We start from the raw sequence: 22,678 nt of genomic DNA, 5'->3' as shown, positions 1-22,678 counted from the left end.
CACTCATTTTGACATCCTTTTTCCGCGAGCAATTAAACCCCGTTAACGCAAACATGTTATTCACATGTAGGCACTTGCGAGGGAACATAACGTTCCCCCGACGCACGGAGGGGAGGATTTCGTTTCGGACGCCCAGGGCGGAGGGCGCGGCCATGTAATACATACGGTTTACATAATACGAACACGTGGATACAGAAGCAGAAGCGAAGCGGACTGCTCGGGCCTGAAAGCGCCCCCGATTGTTTCGAGGGGCGCCGTTCCTCCGGTTCAGGGGTGGGTTTCCGCTACCCAGAACCTCCCTACGTGTGCCGCCCGAGGTTAATGTACCAAGAAGCGCATTACCCAGAGTGCTCAGCGTGCGGGTAGAGTGTGCGAGACGGATGGGGCGAGGGGCGGGTGAAGGTACATCCAGGGGTGACAGGGACGAGTGAAAAGTGAGGGAAAAAATTGGTAATGACTCTGCCAAGATTAACCGAACAACGTGACGGATTTTATGCTGCTCTTTTCGAGCCAACGCAACGGTTCGAGTTACGGTTTACAGGAATACGATCTGCTGCATCAGGCACGAATGATGATAATGTTACAAGAATATATGTATAGGTACGTGGCATGTTCTTACAAAAGGTGAAATCTGATCTAGTAAGAATCTAAGGTAAAAGACGTATAAAAGCTTTCTTATGTCATAAAATGAAGAAGGTTACGCGTCAACTGACATTATTGTAAAAGCGGTCCTTTTTCAGATTTTATTGTTAAACTGTAAGCTCACGTTGTCGTTGAACCGTTTTCCATTTTGACTCGGCCGGTAGACGTCCTTTGCTTGGAAATTGAATAAATGATTTCAATTCGTTAACAACATTGATCTCGAGCGATCTCTATGGGTTTATATACCTTATCATCTATTTTTAATCTTATTCCCGATTTCCGAACATCATGTCCTGGTGTTCGAAGTGATTTTCTGCAGTACTTTCAGAATTGAATGGAACTACAATTCGACTGTTAAGTTTTTAACTTTCTTGTCCTCAATCTCGTATTTGTAGAATCTCTCACAAACAATTCCGAGAGTTATAAATCATGTATTTCTCTGATTTCTCAGCACTACCGAAGACCCATTCGCAATTCGTTCGACGCAAAATTGCTTACACTGCTACTCGCAATATTTTCGAGGTAACTCAAGTGCCGGGAAGGTTGACGAAGCACGCAAAAAGACTTTTCCAGGTATCCCATCCACCCATATCTCAGTTCCCGTCCGCAAAAGCACGTTTCTAAATTGACTCGAGTTCCGCGAATGGTTTTTCGCGGATCAGGAAGGGGAATGTAATAGCGGTACCCACATGCGTAAGGATTCAGGAACGTGGGTCGAGCATTAAAATTATTGCCAAGTGCGAGGCGTAGGTACCCAATACGCCAGTGCCAAGGATTATTGTACAAAGGAGGAAAATCCGAGGGACGAGGACGAATCGGACGAACGGTGCGGTTTCTATGGTTACAACACCGGCTTCCATGCACATCATACCCGCGAGTGTTTCACAAGCAGCGACCAGAATCGCAAAGCGTTTTAAACCGGGGAATTTTTCATTCCCATGTAATCGTACCAAACTGGATTTTCCTTCTCCATCGTAAAGACGCAGCCTCCACCCCCGCCATCCAGCTAAGGGAAAATAAGAGACGGGGTGAAAGCGCATTTCCTTGGCACTAGAGTGGTGGTTTTCTGGCGAACTGTACCACCGCCAGGGTAATAATTCCCAATATCTACTGACCAAGCGGTTTCACGCAGTTATCTATCGGACATTGGAGAACCGCAGGGCGGTCTCTCCTGCAGGATTCGCTCGAGGATCTGGAGCAGCAGAAGGAGCAGCCGGCCAGGATCCTCATCGCCACCTGCCACTGCCCGGTTCAACCCCTGATGCGATCGAATGTCGAAGCCATTTGCGCTTTATAACCGCGGTATATTATTTCTACTCGAGGTCCTTCGAGAATGGAGTTTTCGCGAAATGCAGTCGTCGTTTTGATAAATTCGTTCCGACAATACGGAATTAATCATCGCACACCGCTAAACGATAAAGAATATGTGTTCCTTCTACTTTCAGGCGAATCACCGCGTGAAATTTGCGCTGGCAAGTCGTTAGAGTCTATAAGGGTCATCGCAAGGGGCGGCCGGCTCTCGACCGTGAGAAGCAATTCGGAAACTTTTTATAAATTAATGGACCGTGATCCCTAATGATCGCGACCCGGCTTAATGACGCCGAACAACCCAAAGTGATCAAGAATCATTACGACGAAGCGACACGGCGTACCTGCCTGACTTGAGAAAAATTATACCATCGAGGAATTAAGCTGGAAGCTTAACTTCACCCCGGCATAAATCAGCGAGTTGGTAGCGGGTGAAATTTTTTTCTCCCTTTCGAATTCCTTTGCTCGTTTTGTTTTCACTCCCGCCGCATTGATCGAAATCTTTACGTGCACAACGCAACGCCGGAGCCTTTCGAACGTCAAAGAATCGCGTCATAAAATGTTGGTATGTCATCCACGTAACCTGCAGCTCCTCTTGCACACGATGTCTCGTCTTTTATAACCACCTCACCGTGCACTCACCTCCGCAATTACCAATCATGTAGTAATTAGCCAAGTTTTCAAAGCGTTCGCCGGCCAACAGAGCCGGCGCCCATGTGACCTCCGACTTCCGTTTCCCGTGGAATATCGCATGAAAATATCGCAGTGAGAAAAGCTTGATGTGAAAATCGCAAGTAGAAAAATCAACCGATTGTTGCAAGACTGATGACGACTGTTCCGTCGTGCCTATAATTTGATGGATTTATACGTGAAATATGGTTACAGATTATTTGAGTAACAGACTTTCAGAGCGATTCTATTCCCTCGATCACTTTGAAGGGAGTTCAGCTTACCGGGTGTAAAATGTATACGTAATCCGTTTCAAATGTGCATGTAATATGAAGTGCCGGATGCACCGCTAGATCAGTTGACGGTAATCGCGTTACACTGCACACGCGTGTGTGTGTATTTATACGATTAATTTTCAACAACGAGTAATAATTGTACCTGCGTGCAGAGACAAGCCTGAAATCAGCGTTCGGTAAATACGTTAGTTGCAGTAATAGAGATATGATCATGATTCCCGTCGAGGGAGGAGCCGCCCAGGTTGACGGGTGGAATCGTGAATCGGAGCAATTTCCTCGGAATTGGGGGTTTGTTGAGTGGACCCTGCATCCTCGCCGCACACTAGCAGCCCGCATATATTCTCATACATGAGCATGATTTCACCTGGCTTATATTCGGCTGATTATAGACCAACAAACAAGCCGATCCGAGTTTGAGGCGTAGATAACGATCCCACACTCTGCGAGTAATTATCCATCTATACATGTACGCAGTGATACGTGTTCGGATTATTCGAGCCGGACACCAACCAGAGAAGTCATATTCCATGAGAGCCAAAACCCAGCTCGTTTCGTATAGAATCGCATCTTCCAGCGTCCAGTTTCGATAGCATTATATATATTGGAATCAACTCTCAGCAGTAGCTATGAGCTGTTATTTATTTTTCCGGATGGATGTCCGTCCATCGTCGTCTTTTCATTCTTCTTTTTTTAGAAACAGATGTTTTTTTTGGTCTCAGTTTTCATCGTAATTCCGGGAAACCCATTTCGCAAAAAACTGACGTTTCCACCTGAATTCAAAGGCACCAGCAACGGTAGAATAGATATTCATTTTTCTTATATCATAACGAAATTACCTTCGTGGTTCCAACACCGTATACCTAACTAGACGACTCTCGAATATCTTGAGAGTAGGATTTCCGTCATGGGGTTAAATTTCAGAGCGGCTGATTGCGTCGCGTCAAGACGAAGCCGCAGCAGTCGGTGAATCTGACCCGTGGATCTATCATTAGGAGAAGGTGGGTATCAGAAGCGGGCAAACAGACATCAATTTTGCGCGACCGCACTCCGGTGAAATCAGCGAGACTCCGAGAGGGCCGCAATTCGCGAATCTTGCCGTTTCGCCTTCGCACCCTTCGCAGAAACAATTGTAACTATGCTGAAACAATTTATAATTCCACGCCTCCACCGGGGCACCCCCGTGATGCAGCGAAGGAGTTGCTCGGCTAAACGCCATTACTTTACTCCCCCGCCCACCCGCGGGTATAGAATTTTCCCCGTTTACTCCCGGCGTAACCAACTATAAGCCCCTTTTAACCCCCCGTGCATTCGCGTCTCGATATATTGCCGGGTGTGCTCCACTTTTTCCATATCGTTTTCGCGTTCGTTATTGCCTCCGACGTTTATTACCCACTGCGCATGATGAAAAAATTTCGCGTATACACATGTACATGTGTAACCATATATAAACCCCGTGTAACATACATATAAAAAAAGCTCGAAAGCGTCAATTGCCAATGGCAGGAGCACGAGAAACACGTGTGTGTACGTGTAACAGTATTTATGAAAAGACTGCAGAGGGTAGAAATTATCTCCTTGTTCTCCTCCGCATAGAATTCCCCATGTACCAAACGAGCAGTTGGATGCCGTATATGGTATTTAAAATTTTTAATGCGAGCTTTGACGCTCAGCGCGTAGCTTTCCGAGCTCCGAGTATGCAGACGTGTACGTACTTGGCATGAACAAAGGGTGAGGCTGAGGGTGAGTGGGAGCCGTTTCTCCATTTTCTCCTCCCGCCAAGCCAACTGCAGGCTTATCGCATCACGCATCGTGCAATTTGCTGCAGTTGCAGAGACGAAATTTTCCCGTTAATTAAGTCCTTACCGGTGCGGAGAATATACATATTTGCAGCCTTTATTTCATCCCCTCGTTCCTTGAGCTCAATATTACTCACATCGATGTACCTTGCTCGATTCTGCTCGAACGAAGGTTCAAGGGTCGGAAGGACGATGCAGACTTAACGAGACCCGAATGCTGGATCTCCGTACGGTAAGCTTGACAATCGAGCTGAGTGCCCACCCTTTCAAACTTCCGCAGCAGTCTTCCCGCCCCTGCATACGTCTTCGGAACGCGAATAACGACGGTGGCTGCATTGTGTAACTGAGGAAACAAACCCGGATATCCACCGAGCAGAAATACCGAAACAGCATACAGGTCAGCTGAAAAGTTACCTCCACCCCCGAAAACTGACTCGATATATAAGGTCCGATCTCCCAGCATCCCGAGCCGCGACATCGCGGATTTCGAGATCTCGAATTTCTCTTCCTCAGCAAATTCCTGCCGAGTGAATTTCCCGTGTACCTACCTTTTCACTGTGTTCTCTTTCTTCTTCGGTCTTCTAGAAATATATGTCACGAGACAGCGAATGGCATCGACTCTCTTCTACTTCGATTTTCCCGCTCGATTAAACGCCGGTGTTATTCGGTTATTCGGTAAGCTCCGTACCTCGCAATGAGAAATGCGCAAGCTCTGATGAACGGCTGACGCAACATCCCCTCGACGACTCTGCTGTGACTGCATTGTGAACTGATTGTGAGTCTGTTGCATTGTGCTACTCGGAGCGTGCCAATTCCCTCTCAAACGAATAGTGGAAATCTAGAACAAGAAAAGCGGCGGTGGGGGGAGGGATTCTGCTAGACTCGAGCGTACCTAATTCCCGTCGGATCAGGTATTCTTATTCATACTCGCGTTGTATGGGCGAGGCGTCGCGTCGTCGTCTCCTCGTCGCGGGACGAGGTTGGCTTGTTGTTTCTCTAACGACGTTACGAACTTTGGTAAAATTGATTTGCTGATTTGAAGGAACGCGGTGTGCGTAACGATATTCAAGCTCGCGACCACGTGTGTTCCTCGTGAAATAACTTCGTCCTTCGCTTAACAAATACTAATCGACTTAGCGAGGACGTACTCGGTTACCTGCCACATCCCTTGGCCCCTCCGTCATCTCGGCTTTCTCCCGGATTGAAATTCGATTACGTCATTTCACACTCTCCCGGCATTCGTGAATAGCAATCTTGACGAGACATCTAGTCGGGATTTACTGCACAAGCATTCTTATTTCGGTTTGTTTCGAGGTATTCGATCGGTCCGTTGGTCATCCGTTCTAATTATCGTTCTATGAGAATAATGTTAGAAAAAGGACTAGCCGATTCCGCACGAATTACCTTTGCTTTAACGTTTTTGCGGACTGTGGGCATGTAAAGCGATCGTATTAAAGGAGAGAAATGTTTTCGGCTTTAACGGGCGTACTGTGGTTATAAATAATAATGAGAGGCGGAAAAAGAGAGAGAGATAGAAAGTTAAAAAGGGAACAAAAATGGGGTAACAAGCGTGCTGCAGTGAGAAAGAGAGAAAAAGAATTAATGAAAATGTTCGCGTTTATCTTTGGTCTGGAACATTTGCACATTGAAATATATGGGTTGAAACGGATAGCCCAAGGGGGGTAGTTCAGCCGGGGCTTTCATGGGGATATAAATGTACGGAGGGAAATCCTTGGTCTTCGCTAATATATATTATTGTAATGCAAAGTTATCGCAGCACAAGATGATGCATACTCGAAATCGTCTGCAGGTACACCTGAGCTCGCTGCGTTTCTTTACTCCACCTAATTTGGGTTTTTCATACACCAAGAAAATCCTGATTCTCAGGCCAAGTCAAACCATTCCTCCGCATCATTCCCCTTTAACAAAATATATCCTAGGGGAGGAGACGGCTCACCTCGATTCTCGATACTAAAGGACCGGATCGAATCGGATCGAATCGGATGGCAGCTCCTGGAACGCCGCGGGGTGTTCCTCGTAATTATTTCTCTTATCGGCAGCAAAGCTAGGGAAACTGGACTGTATCCGGACTTGGATAAGACGTCGGGGCTTCAGTCGGACTGATTTATAACGAGCTTACAACCCGCCAAAGGGTGGGCGGTTCTACTTCCGCTCCGACTCCCTCCTTGCTTCCTCGCGTAAGAATTGTGTCCGAATTTCTCGGATTCCGAGGATTAACTTTATCGAGTTAGATAGGCACCATGCACTCCACCTCGATCCCTCGCCTCGTCCCAGAAACACAGATATAGGAACCCGCAGGAAGTAAATGTCGTTGGTCGTCTTTGGCTCTAAATTCTCAGCGGAAAAATATTTGCTCTGTTTTTTTTTTGGTGCAGGTAGTTTGGATAACTCGATTCATCGAACAATCAGCAATCGGAAAATCATTGCTGGCTAAATTTTTCTCCGCTAACTTGAAGTAACACAAAGTAAAGGGGAGAAAGTTTTTATCCTGATCTTACAAATGATTTGGGCTTGCAAATATTTTTAAAAACGTAGCAGTGGTGGATCCGCTGTAAGCCCGGATGCGACACTCGAAAATCTGGAAAGAGGAAGAGAAAGAGATGGAGAGAACGTATTTTGATATGGTAAGGTGAACACCCCAAAGTATAAAGAGAGCAAAATGCAAGGTAAAAAACTTGGAAAAAAATAAATAACTTAAAACTAGCATGCAATAGATATTACAGTGTGTGACAATGATTTAGGAAAGTGAGAGTTTGCAGAAGTTGTCAAAGATGTAAAGATTATAAAATTACAGTGTAAGATTGTATAGATTGTCAAAGATACAAGATTTATGAAAATTAGAATTAAGGTTTACGAGCATCGAATAGGATATATCTATGAGATATAGGGCGACAAACTGCGATAGAAATTAAAATGATAGGAGACCTAAAACCAAGCTAATTAAATATCGAAAATGCGAGAGAGTAAAAGGGAGAGAGAGAGAGAGAGAAGTGTTCGGTTTGAAGGAGATTGAATAAATGAGATTATATGAATTAATTCCGTGGCTGGATGTGAGTCTTGGAATTGGAAAGAACGGCGGAAGCATTACGTGTCCAAATGGTCTCGTTAATCATTTTATCGAAGCCAATGAAGAATGGGTCGAAGCGGGCGCTGCAGGCTGTAAGAATATCCCGATTCAAGAGATTTTTAATTCTCACCACCCCGATTCGCCCTGCAGCCGGCGTAATTAGGCCGCGGCGATGATCCGTGGGGCTTTACTAATTAAACGGGTAGTTCTCTGCCCGTAGAGGCGATAATATTCGATCGCAAGGCGAGCAGCACGGCTGCGCATCGAGTTGAAAACCAAGCCTTCCGAGTTCCCTGATTAATAATTAAACACAATTAGCAGCTAGGAGTGACGAAAAGGCGAATAGAAGCAGCTTTAATAGCGGTAATAAATTGACTCCGGAACCCCGAATTTGCCCGGCGAGTATCCGATTCTTCGTTGCAAGATCATCCACAAATCTCGAGATAAAATTCATCCGCCAAGATGCCTCATTCTGGATAAGTTATAACAATATATCCGCACTTCCGGCGCTGCAAACGAATTCACTCGCATTGTCAGACCGCACGCCGAAGACACTATCTCATAGGGTTAACTCCCCGTCTATTGTACAGGGCGCAGGGTGTCGGGCTATTAAGTATTGTTCCTGCAGGAGACTCGACCCACCACGGCTACGAGAAACGCGGTAAAATACACACCGACGGTTAACGCTGCGGAGGCACATCCTCGCATACAAAAGAGTCCGTGGTGGGCACCGTAGGTGCGAGAGATCAAGTGTTGTATTGTTGCCACCACCGCAACTGAAAGTCAGCCTGATACAACGGATCGTTTCTGGTGCAGGGGGTGCGGAGGGTCGAGTTTTAGCCGAACGTGACCAGCACCCAGATCGCAACGACCACCGACTCCCTTTTGCCCAGATGCTTGCTTTTTCACTTGGCTTTCGACTCAGTTTTCTTCACTTCTCAGACGGAAGCAGTTCCTTTTATCTTTTAACTCGCCACATCGAATACCTTGCATGTGACCTTTTTTCTCAGGCAGCAGAGTCGACGGACTATAATTACAGGAATTCAGACCACGTCGAGCGAGTCTCATTTCATTAATTAACCTGCCAATGATGGATTCCTTAGGGAAATGTGTCCTTGATTCGGTCGAAGAAGATATCTCGTTGAAAAATAATAATTATACGTAACACCGATTTTCTTTTTTCCGATGACAAAAAAGTTGCAGGCAGAAATTTCATCATTACGATGTATTCTATCTTTGAAGATGAAACGAATGGTTAAATTCGCCGGCATTACCGGCTAATCGTGCTTCATTTTTCACGCAACTGAAGGTAATGGAAAGCCGTTTATCCAATCTTCCCCGTCAATAGAGAGAATAATGAAAAGCCGGTGCCAGCGTGGCTTTGAAAGAGCACGTGTAATCACTTACCACCGAGGAGAAACAGGCCGCAGGCAATCAGCGTCCTGTAATCAGAGTAGCAGTGACCAATGAGGGCTGAAATGGTACCGGCGAGGATCAGGGCTACCGCGACAACCTGGAAAGGCGCTGATATCCTGTAACAGAGAAAAAGAGAAGACCCGTTAGAATCTGCACGGAGTCGAGGAATGATCCTGATGGAGTGAAAGAGCTTTTCCACATTTCTATGGTCCGCCGATATTAATTGAGTTCTACTAGATTCAGAGTCGGCGACGGCTTCAATTCCATCTCCCAGGATTCAATCCGTGAAAGCAACGACCTCCTGCTTTTCCCCATGGAGTTTCCATACTCCGAGACTCGGAGCTCGCGCATCACTTCGCATCCCGGTTACCTGGTGGTGGTGGTGGTGGTGGTCTTGGTAAGAAGGTGATAAATCCAACTTAGACATCCCCGAGCCGCCACTTTCCGGAAACATGTCACCCCCATAACGGCGGGTGGAGGTTTTTTTTATTTCTCTCTCTCTCACTCTCTCTCTCTTCCGATTCAGATGCGCAGGGAGAAGATCAATCAGAATTTATCACGCGTGTACGCCCTGCCCTCTCACCTTCAACCCTATGCCGCAATGTCAACTCTGCGACCCGCTCGTGCAGCCTTCGGTCGTCGGCCCCACAAATCTTGATTAACCATTTCTGCCCTCGGCGTCACGGAGAGGATCTCTGAGGGCTTTTCGTCGGAGTGAATCGATCAAGGGACGGACGAGGGTGAATAGGACGAGGCCCATGCTCGTCCTCGTGATCAGTGCCTTCTAACGGTAGAACATATATGACTTGACTACGACGGGTAATTATCGGTACAGAAAATTGAGCTCTGCAGAAATAGTCGCGGAAATAAAGAACTCGAACAGAGCGGAACGCGGATTCAACCAAACCTTTCTCCCGTTGGACCAAGGTTCTGTTCGTAATTGAAACGAAATTCCATCATTGAAGGTATTGGTGATCCTAGAAGGATATTGCTCATAAATGGTTATATACAGTCAAGGTTTGATCACTATATTATGAAAATACTCAACGACGCCTCAACCAATGAAAGTCTGAATGCGGAAATTTTCTTGTAACCTAGTGTCAAACTATCCGATGCTGAATTACCAAATCGACGAGAAAATCTTCCACGATAATCCACTTGTGAGTAACTTTTCTCAATTTCAATACTAACATTTTTTACAATACGAAAGAGCTGCCTTCCAATTGAAATGTGTGCAGAAATAACGCGTGAACACACAACTGAAGCTTCATGCAGAGTAAAACGTCGCGTTAACACCATTGCTGGGAAAGCGAGGGTAAACTTTCCGGGGTGTTAAAATAGAAACAATTGTTACCGTGCGATATGAGTGAGTTTATACAGCGAAACTCCGAGGTGAATGAAGTTCCGCGAAGCGTCACTTCGTGTGGAAGTGAACCTGACGGATTCCAAACTCGCGGTAGTAAATCGTCGGAGAATGTTTATTTTCGCAACTCGGTTCCGTTGTTGTTGCTGCAGTCTTTTTTGGGGAATGGGGTGTCAGGATGGCTTGCTGCCATGCGAGTAACTCACGCTTATGCGCCTTTCGATCACACGACCTTCGCCCGTCGCGACTCGAGCATGTTTCGCATCTTCTTAGAGAAGTAACGCAATTTTCTGTGACGCTCATTTTTCACTCAAGACATTATAGTCGCGAGTGTACAGCGATAAGGCATCCGCCATTTTTCGTTCATATTTATAACCCATTCCAAGATGAAAATTCGAAGCGTAACCTGCAGCGATCGAATTCAACCTGACATGTGAGATGCATACAGCCGAGAAATTTAACGCGGCATTCAGCCTCCGAGGAGTTTAATCAATTTACTTTTCTAATTACCCCGTTGCACGTGACAAAAAGTGACTAATTGACGTCAACTCAGCCCCGCTAATTGACGGTGGGTCGAACAGCTAGTTAGTTGTAAAACAGTGACTCGAACGTGGAATCGCTATTGGAAAGTACGCTTCGCAAGTACAATCACGCGGCAATTAAACTTCGGAGAAGTTTGACGTAACCGATCATCTAATTCCACTCGCGATCTTGATCTAGTTGAAAAAAATTCTAACGAAGAGGGAGGAAACGATCCGGGAATATGAGGGTGCTCGGTATTTGGACACTTTAATCCCGAACTTGGTTGTTTGGCCCCGAGATGTTTTGACTAAGATTTAGGTAAGTTCATAAAATTAATTTGTTCAATAGTATAGTGGAAATCCCCACAAGAAGCATTTCCGATGCAAAAACCGTTTGCCAAATACGTTCAAAATGTGGTCATTACCCACAAAAATATCTTCTCTGATCAAAAATGTATGGGGCATTCCATAACATCTCGATCAGGATTCTACGTCGATGTCTCAGATTAGCTTTATAATTTTTTATACGAAAGTTTCTGATGAAAAACGCAGTAGCAATTTTTTTTTTAATTTTTCGTCTCAGCGTATCTGAAGTATAATTGAAAAAAATTGAAAAAAGCCCAACTTTGAAAAATCTGAAAAAATTTAGAAAATTTTTATAACATACAAGAAAGTTTTTTTTCAATTTTAAATAAAGAAAATTAAAATAATACAAAATACCTCTTTCAAGGCACAATGCATGAATGAAACGATAATGATAGAATTTCATTTATTCCTCAACAAATTTTTCTAAAAAGGCTCGCCAGTAATCACTGACTAATATAATTTTTTCTTAATCTGAATTTTCATCAATGTATGAATTGTCTTGTTCTTTATTCATACTTAATTATTATTTGTACCTAGTTGGATAAGTTTAGAGTCAATCTGACCCCAGTGTGGCAACAGTGTGATTCCAGAGAGATGTTGAAACTAAGGTTTAAGTTTCAATCATGCTTTGATTGTGAATTAACAGACATATACTTGGCAATAGTATATAGTATATGCTTCAATTCTTTTTTAATGAAGGACGAGAGACTTACTTCTGCAGCCGGCCAAATCAAGACTCGCGTATAAGCAGCACCGGAAAAAGATTGATCGACGGATTCTGGCACTCGCGTTTATAACGCGGAGACTAGACACGCCACATTAAGCTGGAACGGCAAGCTGCAGACCTGCTTCGCATATGCAATACCTATGTGCATCTACTTTACATGGGAATATGCGTACATCCTGCCCCACCTCCATAACTCAGCTCCATATCTCCGTACAAGTGGCAGATAAGTATGTACTCGCGTTTTCGAGGTGTACACGATATTCCAGAGAGCCAGGATTCCGTTCAAGTTCTGGCAGCGCTGAGAATAGAAAAATGAGAAAAAATTTACTCCTTCAGAGACGAGTCGTTATTGCCGTTATTTCTAAAATCCCTGAGAAATTTTATTGTAAGAAAATAAGCCTTAATTTTGAATAACAATTTCAGCCAAAATCGAGAGAGGGTTTATTTTCAATTATCTTTGATTGAAAAAAATTTAAGCACTGAAGCTTGTACTATACTGAATCAACATACGGGAGTTTATTCTGAAAATAACCGTCTAGTCTATACCTATACGACGTTCGCGAATCGATCAATCCATTATCCGATGCTTCATGCTTATATATATATATATCAGCGAAACAACGGCCGTGGATATTATGCCGAAAGTTTGTTGCGCGAAGAAGGGATAAAGAAGTATATCCAGATGATTCTTCTCAACCATTAAGCGGTAGATTGTTTGCCAATAAAAAAGAATGTCATCAAAGTATAATACTTTCTTCCAGTAGATTGCAAAGCCGACGAAGTGGTTGCTTGTATACTTTTGTATCGATCGGGCGTGATAATCGCGGTTGATTGCGAGATTAAAGCAGCGTCGTAAACAGAGCCGAGGGATCTCTTTTTTTTCTAAGCACACAATTCGAGGCTCGGAGGCTGGGGGCAAATCGATGCTTGGTATTTCAATAAAACCAGGTTGATAATCTCACGTCATACTGCACGGCAGACTTTAAACAGTAATGAAGAACTCCTGCAGTCTCAAATCAGGTGAAATTCTTTTCAATTATCTGTTTAAACCCCATCTCGTAAATTGGTTGAAAGTTTCTTTCAGCTGCACACAACTCGCTTGATTAAATCGTCGTAAAAAGAAACACCCAACGACCGATAAGATCGTAACTTTTTATCTAAGTTTCCGGACACCGTGCGCGAAAGAAAAAAAACTCTTAATCCGTACTTGCGCAGAAAACGCGGCGATAAACGAGACCTAAAAAAACAAATCAAATCAAAAAAACAAAATTAAAAGCTTACGTATCGAATTACCCGATCAATTTTTCTCTTTTTTTCTTTCAACCGTAACATTGTACCTACGATCCAATACAAGCTACGAGAAAATGAAATTCTCTTGGTAACGGAACGTGCGTGAATTAGAGAACGACGTATGTTCCTGTCACAAAAACTTTGGTAGTAACAGAGCTCCGAGTCCATTGAGTAACCCGACTTAGTTTCCGGCGTCGTCGGATATCACGGAGAGAATAACTGTGACCAGTCCGTAGTAGTTTGGCTCGTTAATTACGGGGCGTCGGCAGTAAATAATAATAAAACTTCATTAATAGGACAGTTACCGGTGTTGGATTGCAGCCAGAAACATACCGCGGACTCGACCCTCATGCAGCGCTGGCATGGAGTCGTTGACACGGACGTTATTCCCACTAACACACAAGCACCCATATGTACATACCTGCATACATGCATACATAGATGCGCCAGAATCGCGGATGCTGCACCAGCACACTCATCTGGCATAATGCATGGACCAGTTATGCCGGGGTTACGTATTACCGCCGCGCCGAGAGGCTGCAGGCTGCACACGCGCGAACGAACGAGCGGAGTTCGCCTATTGCTGAACTATCGTCGTTGTTCGGTGTTCGGGAAACTTTTACAGCCCTTCTCCCCCACCAGGAACTATTTCATCCCCCTGCAGAAGCATGCGACGCTTGAAAAGTCGGCGGGAAACGCGACGGTAGTGAGGATCATGCGCGGGAATTCAGTCAGGCTGGAAATACGTGATGGGATAAGAGTTGAAACGGACGACTGACGAAGGTGATCAAGTTCGTTGGAAGTATGTATAAAAAAAGTCGGATTTTTTTATCTCTAAATCTCTCATCGTCAAATTTTTGAAGAACCGAAAATCTTGTATACCTATAGAAGTTCAATGTAGTTCGCTTGATTCTTTAATAGAAATAGTTTATTTTATTTACTATTGAATTGTCTGTAAATTGACTGAGAAATTTTTGTCTTGTATCTACTGTTAGTTGTTTAAAGAAATCAAGTATGAAAAACCGTGTCAATTGAAAAATGACGATATTTTGATTCAGTAAGAAATACATTAACGTTATATCGGAAATTCCGGTTTTTTGGAATTTTTAAGTGGGAAAAAATGTATTTAAAATATAATCAAGTATTCATAGGAAAAAAACAGTGTTTTGAAATTTGTTCGGTTACCACATGAATTTTTTTTTTTTTTTTTTTTCAGTTATTATAACGGTGTAGATGAACGTTCGGTTGGGTATGCTGAAAAATCTTTATTTTGCGAATCGTTGGACCGTTGAACCTGTTTTATCTACAATTATTTGTGAGATTAGGAGATCCGGGGTTTAAGGAGGATGGGGGCGTTAAAGCGATCGGAAAAGCGGGACAAGGAAACAAATCGCGTATAGAGAGGACGGCTGGGCGGGAGTTCGGGGGAATTTATCCCCGGGAAAAAGAGCCCCCGGCTTGCGGAGAGCCTTGCGATAAATATCGCTTTCGGTTCGATTCGATACTAATCGAAAGGAAACAAATCGCAGCCAGGCGAAAGGCTTTTGTCCGACGGTGAAAAAGTTCAGAGAAAACAAGCCTCGAACGGAGAGATAAAGAGTACAGATAACGCTGTGGAAAGAGAAAGCGAAAAGGAGAGAAGGAGAGAAGGAGAGACGGAGAGCGAATCGCCACAGCGGTCGCCGATATCGATTCGCGAATTTTTTCCCTGGTCATCGCAGTTAACAAACTCTTATAAGGCCGCAATGGCTGGACATTCTGGCCAGAAAACGTGTCGAGAGAATAAAAAAAATTTTCAATAACAGTGCGAAGCTTGTGACAGCAGAAAATCCGATTTAATGTAATTACAAAACGAGAGAGAATTATTTTAGTTGTCGTAGTTCTTTTCTGGCAATAAAAACTCTAAATTTTCTGAATTCTCACACAGTTCCTTTATTTACTATAAAATCTTTGTGTGTATAAAAATATTCATTGCTCAACTATGAAAATAATTAGACATTTGTTTCACTTAATTTGCAAAGAATTCGTAAACAAATGAAATAATTAGCCCAGATCCATAGAAATCAAAAAAAGATTATTTCATTTTTTACGTTAAATGTATTAAAAACGAAAATTAAAAACGTCGTGATCTTTCCGGTGAAATTAAAATCTTTCTGATACACTCGAATTATTGTACAACATTTTGAATCTTGTATTCCATATGAAAAATGCTACTAAATAGAATTCGATTGCACAAATTTTGGTTCTACAATCGGAGCTGTATTCCGTGGTTTGACTGTATTTTTTTTCCACTTTTTTCCCGGACTGTACGCCGATACGTCCTTAACTGCACTGACCGCAAAGAATTGCAGAGGCTGTCAAAGGCGACCGGCGAACCTGGGCTGGCTGACTGCACGGTTTATTACTACTAAACAGGCTGACCAAGCGGTATATTACCACTGGACAGGTCTGATGTATTGCCGTTCTGGCTGCCAGAGCGTCGAGGGTGGCTGGCAGTCGGTGTCCAATATCCATACTGCGCGGAGCAGCAGTGGCGCGATGTTCCTTGCTCGTGAAAACTATTAATTTAACCCCCAGGCGCCAGGCGGGGGCATGTTTCGTGCGCATAATTCAATTTCGCTACCAACATTGAATTAGTAAATAATATCGTTGGTCACCAGGGGTATGCGGTGTTACCCCGGAAATTGGTTCGCTGCTAGAAACGTTGTCCTACGGCACAGGCTGAAACGAACCTGTCCGCAAGCCGGACTTTCGTCGAATTTTCGAAGCCTCTGTTCTCTCGATAAATACTTTTGTTAACTTCTTTCTCTCTGCCAAAGCATGGAATTTATTGAGGGAAAGAAAGAAATGATTTCACTACACTTTTGTGTTTTATATTATTAATATAATTATATTATTTGTTTTTGAATGACTTGAAACTCCAACGAGGAACGAAAATCCGTAGACAATTATTATTGAAGAAACAAGGGATCCTTGAAGGCTGGAACTTCTTCCGGGCCTTTAAGCGAAATAACATTATCGCTTGAAACGAGGTAAGGAATTTTCACTGCACTGTGCACCAACAATGAGTAAAACGTAGAGCACCTCGTAGCTCATAATTCCTCGCTGCAATGAATAATGCAGGGATGGACCGAGGGGCGGGAGAGACGAGGGGGTGCAGAAGTCGGCTACACAAGACGACGCTGTACCACCTCTGCACAGTTTACAGTTGTCTCTGCTTTGCTGACTAAGCTTCTTGGCACTTGCACACTCGTGCTTTGACTATCTCCCGTCTCGTGAGTAGAATGACACGATTTCGCCTCCCTCTCCTGTCCCTGCTTCCTTAAAATTCCGTGTCACCCTTCCACGCGTTAAAGAATATTCTCAAAAATCCTGACATCTCAGGGTTTCTAATTTTTGTTCAATCAAAGCTGCTTTTTGCTGACTTTTATTGGGATATCTAAAGGCGATCAAAATCAGCTCACAAACGGATCTTTTTTTTTCTTCTTCTCAATCGATTTCGTTTTTCTCAGGTATACCTGCGTCAACGTTGAGACCCGATTTCTTCTATCCCGAATGTCTGTGAGATGGATTGATCGAAAGGATACGCGGCTTAAATTCGGGAGTTGCTGTAAGGACGGGGCAAGTTTGAAAACAGCCATTGTATCTGGGAAAGCGGAAATAATGGCGCGAAATTACACCGGCACCGGGTACGAAAGCCGGGCTATCCTCGGGCTGTGGTTAAGTAGCCGATTGAAATGCATAGCGCCGAGCACTTGTGTACAATCTCGAGCAGCTCTGCACAACCCACCAGACCGTAAACGACGCTGACGATGGGGTTGAAACTTGCATTACAGCCGCGATATCACGCGCCGGGCGTTGCGATTCGCAACTTCAGTGGTGAGTACGATCGGCGACGAATTCTGCACTTACGGTTTCTGCACTCGTCCTTGATGATTTTGGGGAAATTTGAATGATTTTTGGAAAATCGTTGCTTCGCAAAAGAGAATTCCTTCGATCCTTGCGCTGCGGAAACTCCTCATTTTCATCTAATTTATTTCCACATTCAGGCGTGATTCTGCATGCAATGCACAATGCTCCACAGCAGCCGGACAACGCCGTATATTCTAATAAAAACGCAGAATTTCAACGCACAGTTCTGGCTCCGGCAAGTTGGTAGCAACGGGATTTATAACCCCTGGCCTGCATTTGCCACGAAGTGCAACTAATTCAAGAGACAGATTTTATTTATTTCCCCTCAGTAGCATATTTTTCCCTTCTCTCTGCTCTCCCCTCATGTGGGAATTCACGCTGTTCAGTTTTCCCCCTTTTATTTCCTTCCACTCCGCACCCAATTCTGCACCATGGAAACATTTTATCCCCCTTTACTGTTAGGTTTTAGGGACTATGAAGAAAAACGTCCAAGATTAGCCCTTGTGTTCGTACCAATACATAAGTGTGTATTTGTTTGAGAATGTCACAGGATCAGTGGTAAGATGGAAATGTTGAAATGTATGAAAGCAGAATTTCGACTCGTACAGTGTCTACTCAACCGTCACGTGTCAGGATTTAAGCCCACGTTTTAGTAAGAAAAAAAACTGATTCCCACAAAAGCTCGATCTAAAGAGTTTGGACTTTTTCAAAGCTTCTGAGAAATACGTCAATTTTCCTTTGTTCTCCTCCCCCATCTTCTTCTTGATCTCGAAAATAGTAGCTCACGAGCAATTTAATGTTTCCAGTCGTTTCACAACGCGTTATTAGAGAGCAAAACGAGCTTGGCGGTTCCCTTTATTTTTGTCTAATTGTGCGAAACGCGTGTCCTGTTGCGAAGTCGTTACTTCGAAGGTCCTGGAGGGCGATCAGGATCGATCTTGGCCAATATAGCCGGGGCAATTTCGCACCGGTGGCAAAAAAAAAAAAAAAATAACATAAGCCAAAAAAAAAAAGAAAAACCACACAACCCATGGGTCCTACGCCTGCGTCTAATGGGGATCGTTTAATATTTTTACCCGCGAAAGCTCGGCCTGGGAAAAAGTGGCGAGGATTCGAAGGCAGGGTGGCTGGTTCGTTGGTTCGGTAGAGGGTGCAAGCTTATATACCTACCCGGGTCAAAAAGCGGCGTGTGCTGCTGCGGCGATCTCCGGGCAGTTAAGGGACGTTATGAAAATTCAACACGCTTATCTCCCGAATACCCGGGATAAGCGAAACGATTAAGGGACGAATTTATTAATAATTTTAAGTTATAACGGGGCTGGACCCCCGAAAACCGCAGACCCAAAACCGACCGCGAAACGGTGAGTATTTTTCATCCTATCCTGCAGCCTGTCAGAATCCTTTCGAAAACCCGCGGATGATAATATTGATACGCCAAAAATCATGGGAACGATTTCGTTTTACGATTATACATGCATTTTCTACTAATTTATGCTTATGTCAAATATTATACGCCGGTTACTTTATACATTATATGCGTTCGTTCTCGATGTTCGTTGGTACGTACAAGTGTACTGCATAGTCGGTGATAAACTGCAGGATTACCTGCTGATTGAATGCGTTAATTTCTGGAGATTATACCGAAAGTGCAAATTGATTCGAAATAAATTACACCCCGTTTGTTACGCGCATTGTCCAAGCTAACTGTGGCAAAGGGGTATAAAAATTTATTCAAATGGTTATATTTCCGGCGATATTTTTTTTTTTTTTTTTTTGTTTCCCCCGCTGTCAGGGTAAATTGATTTATTTGTAATACTCAGACAGTTACTTGGATGGTAAATTGTTTTTCTTCTTCTTATTTCTCCTACGCTGTCCTCGATTGTTATCGAATCACACAGTAATTTTTTTCCGAAGCTGACGTCAGGGCAGGAATATAGATACTAAGATATGTATTCGGCAACCCTGCAAGGGTCAGCAATTTCTGATCAAATAACAAAGCGTATAGCTGGAGGCGCTAAGAAATTCAATATTGCAGCTGTAATAACGGTAGGAATTCCTTCCTCCCTTTTATTGCTGTCGCGACTTCGGCGGTTGATCCATACGCGTGATTCGTATCCAATTCGATACCACTTGACAGTGATTGTCTGTGAATTCGGTAACGACCAGCAGTATTAACGAAACAAAAATCCTTCCAGTAATTACAACTTATTGAATCGAATAATTACGTCCACGAGGTAGAAGAGAAATTTCTCCACCCACGCTTATTATCAATTAACTCTATTGAGTGAAAATTATATTTTCGTCATCGCAATGTAGCCTCATCAATCCTTTATCTTTTTACCCTCGCAATTACGGCCAATTTTTCGTCAATCTCAATTTCCGCGGGGCTTGCAATTCGGAGAAAGCAGGTTCGCCAAAATTTTCCCGCTCGCACCTCACCGTGTGGGGCTAAGCCTTAGGCCTCTTTTCGGTCATCATCTCGCCTCTCGGCTTGATTTTTCCTTCGTCACTGCCGGCAGCCACCCCTAAGCTTCTCGGGAGATAAGGGTGATTAACGTCGCAATTCTTGTCTTCCTTTGTTAGCACCCCGCGACGACACCGAAGATGCGGGGTAAACGAATGGGGAAAGGATTTCAGCCAAGGGTAGGGTTACGAGTCTATGTATACACAGAGGGCGGGTGGAAGTAAAGAAGAAGGATTCGAAGACACGGAATTTAGGATCGAACCCTCTGTTTTATGGATAAATCTCAACCAGAGCAATAATAATTTCGGTGATCATATAACCAAGGATTAAAAGTGCCAATTCATTATACTCAAAAATTATACATATATCGTATTAAAAAGAGCCTGAATAAAAATACTTATGCACATATTTTCCGCCGGTTTGTACCCAACTTCGAACCTTCCCAAGAGCGAACATTGATCCTTGGATCGCTGGGCTAGTTTGCCTGAGGATTCAGCGGACTATGAGGTAAAGATAGCTGCTTTGGGCGTTAGAGCGTACAGCCATACTATCTCGATATTCGAGGAGGAGAACGGAGGGTGTATTTATGGTAACGGATATTTCAAGCGGTGCCCGTAATCACGTAACAACTACCCCGTATAAGCTAAGATAGGAAGCCGGGAAGATGGTGCGGCCTCTGGCTACGATTCGCGTAGGGGAGCAACCCTTCGCGATCCTCGTCGTTTCGCAGCTTCCGCCTAATTTCAGAGACGACCTGGAGCTCCGACTACGACGAATTAACGCGGTAAACATACCGGCACGCTGTGAAATTACCAGGAACAACGAAACAACAAAACTAGGAGTGAGTCGAGAAGAATCAGAGGATTCCGTCGAGCGGTAGGAAAATTAAAACCGCGAGATGTCCGTCGAATTAAACAAAGAGGGGGGAGAATGATAGAGGGAAAAAATTTTCGAGGGAGGGAAATTAAGCAAAGTTGCGTAATGGCGTGTTTGCTCGGGGCGAAAGCTCACCTGCAAGCCTAATTGTTTACTCCGAGTGTCAGAGCCCCGTTATTGTCACGAAGTCGTTTAGCTAATGGTGATTAAAAACGCAGGCACCCACTCGTTAAAGTCAAAGTACTTTTCATTTCCTCAATTTCCTCTTACGCGTTGCGTTTCGCATTTCATTCGTCTCCCGCGATTAAGCTGAACATAAATTTCGGAAGACGACTCAAGATTAAAACGCATCAGTCTCTCGTGTATGAGAAATATTATTGAAATTCACGGGTGAATTCCTTATATTATTCATTAAGTTAATAGCCAGATGCGATAGTTTGTTTCGATCGAGAAGATAAATAATTACACCTATACACTATAGCACAGAAGCTTTATAATGGGAGAAAAAATAATAAAGCGAGAAAAAAAATGAGCCTCGCAACGTTTTTCTTTCTTCCCCATTTTTCCTTCCTATTTTCGTTATGCTTATTGTTTAGGCTATAGGAATTCCCGGGACTCCTGTAACGGGAGTGAAGAGTACCCGGCCGCTTTTCAGGACTCTAAAACCGTATTAATCTCCCCGCATCACTCGAGCCAGCCCTTATTTTTCCATGAAAACAAATGAAAAATAAAAACGAAAGTTATTTCTCCGGAGGACCATTTGTAACCTCTTACTGTAGGTATATTTGATAAAAGAGAGATGTCTTCATTTGCGGAACATTTTCACCATCTCCTCGCTCTTCGCCGCCTGCCTGCAGAGTTTGTATCACTTTTTTTCCGCTCGGATCTCACGAGGCGCGAAGGAGGATCTTCTCAGCTCGATCGGGATATTAGCGGCTGAAATTAATCACCAACACGAACTTAGTTTCCTCAGGGATACGCATCATCGGCGTTCACTAATTGGTTTCGATCTTCAGGGGTTTAGCGACCGCAACGATAACTGAAAAATTGATTTTGTTGTTATAATCGACGACTGTTCCAAAAACTGGAATTCAACTTCCGCCCTCGCGGTTTCCGCTGCTCAAAAACAGCAGCCGATAATCCTTTGAGAATTTCAGTACAAAATTTCCCCATCTAAACTGCAGCAACCGTTTGAAAGGTAAATTTGAAAGCGTCGAGCATCGCCAATTTATATGTAGCAAACGTTATCTCTCTCGGCAAAAAACTAGGAAACGGACATCCGATATTTGCAACGAGTCAAAGCGACGGTGGTTGCGTTCTTCTCTTTCGAATACTCGTCGCGCGTCCCGTCTACTCGTGTACACCGAAGCTTTGAAAACTCCCGACTCGTCGTATTTACGGTTTTACTTTTCAAACGAAGCGAAACACGCTCGATGCTCGGGGTGCTGCAATTAGAGACACGAGAGCCACGCACATACATACGTCGGTGATTATAGGCCCATGTTCGTTTAAAATATTTCAAATTACCGACGCAAGAACGACTCCGGATACATCAGATTTCGTCGTCCTCACCGCTCTCGAAAACGCCGGGAAATGCACAAAGCTTGAGAATTCGTCATCCGTCATGACGCGTGGAAAACGCCGCGTTTCACGAGGGGATGAAGATTCGAGGGTGCAACGACGCCGGGGGAGAGAGAAGAGGAGAGTCGGGGAAGGGCAGCGCGAGCTTGAATGGCGGAACGCTCCAAAGTGTCCTCGTTGTCAACTAACCTTTCCTGACCTTCCACTTAGCGGCCCGACACCCTTACCCAAAACATCACCAACCCTACTTTCCGCCATGGTTGTCTAACCGCCCTGAATCTTCCCGCGGAGTTCCGCAGTCGAGTCTAGACTGCAGAGTACCGCTAAGCCTGTCACTTAACTTTCCAATTTCCCTAAGACAAC

General features: G+C 44.1%; 1 protein-coding gene across 1 annotated transcript in view; it reads right to left on the bottom strand.

Moving 5' to 3' along the window:
* Positions 1–22,678, bottom strand: part of LOC124405677 — a 93,362-nt gene that overhangs the window by 22,844 nt on the left and 47,840 nt on the right. Inside the window, exon 4 of the mRNA XM_046880773.1 lies at positions 9,207–9,331. Within this exon, the coding sequence (XP_046736729.1) occupies positions 9,207–9,331 (125 nt within the window). The remainder of the gene's footprint in view (positions 1–9,206; positions 9,332–22,678) is intronic.

This window comes from Diprion similis, chromosome 4 (assembly GCF_021155765.1).
Source record: "Diprion similis isolate iyDipSimi1 chromosome 4, iyDipSimi1.1, whole genome shotgun sequence".
NCBI lineage: Eukaryota > Metazoa > Arthropoda > Insecta > Hymenoptera > Diprionidae > Diprion > Diprion similis.
This window is presented reverse-complemented; position numbering and strand designations above follow the sequence as displayed.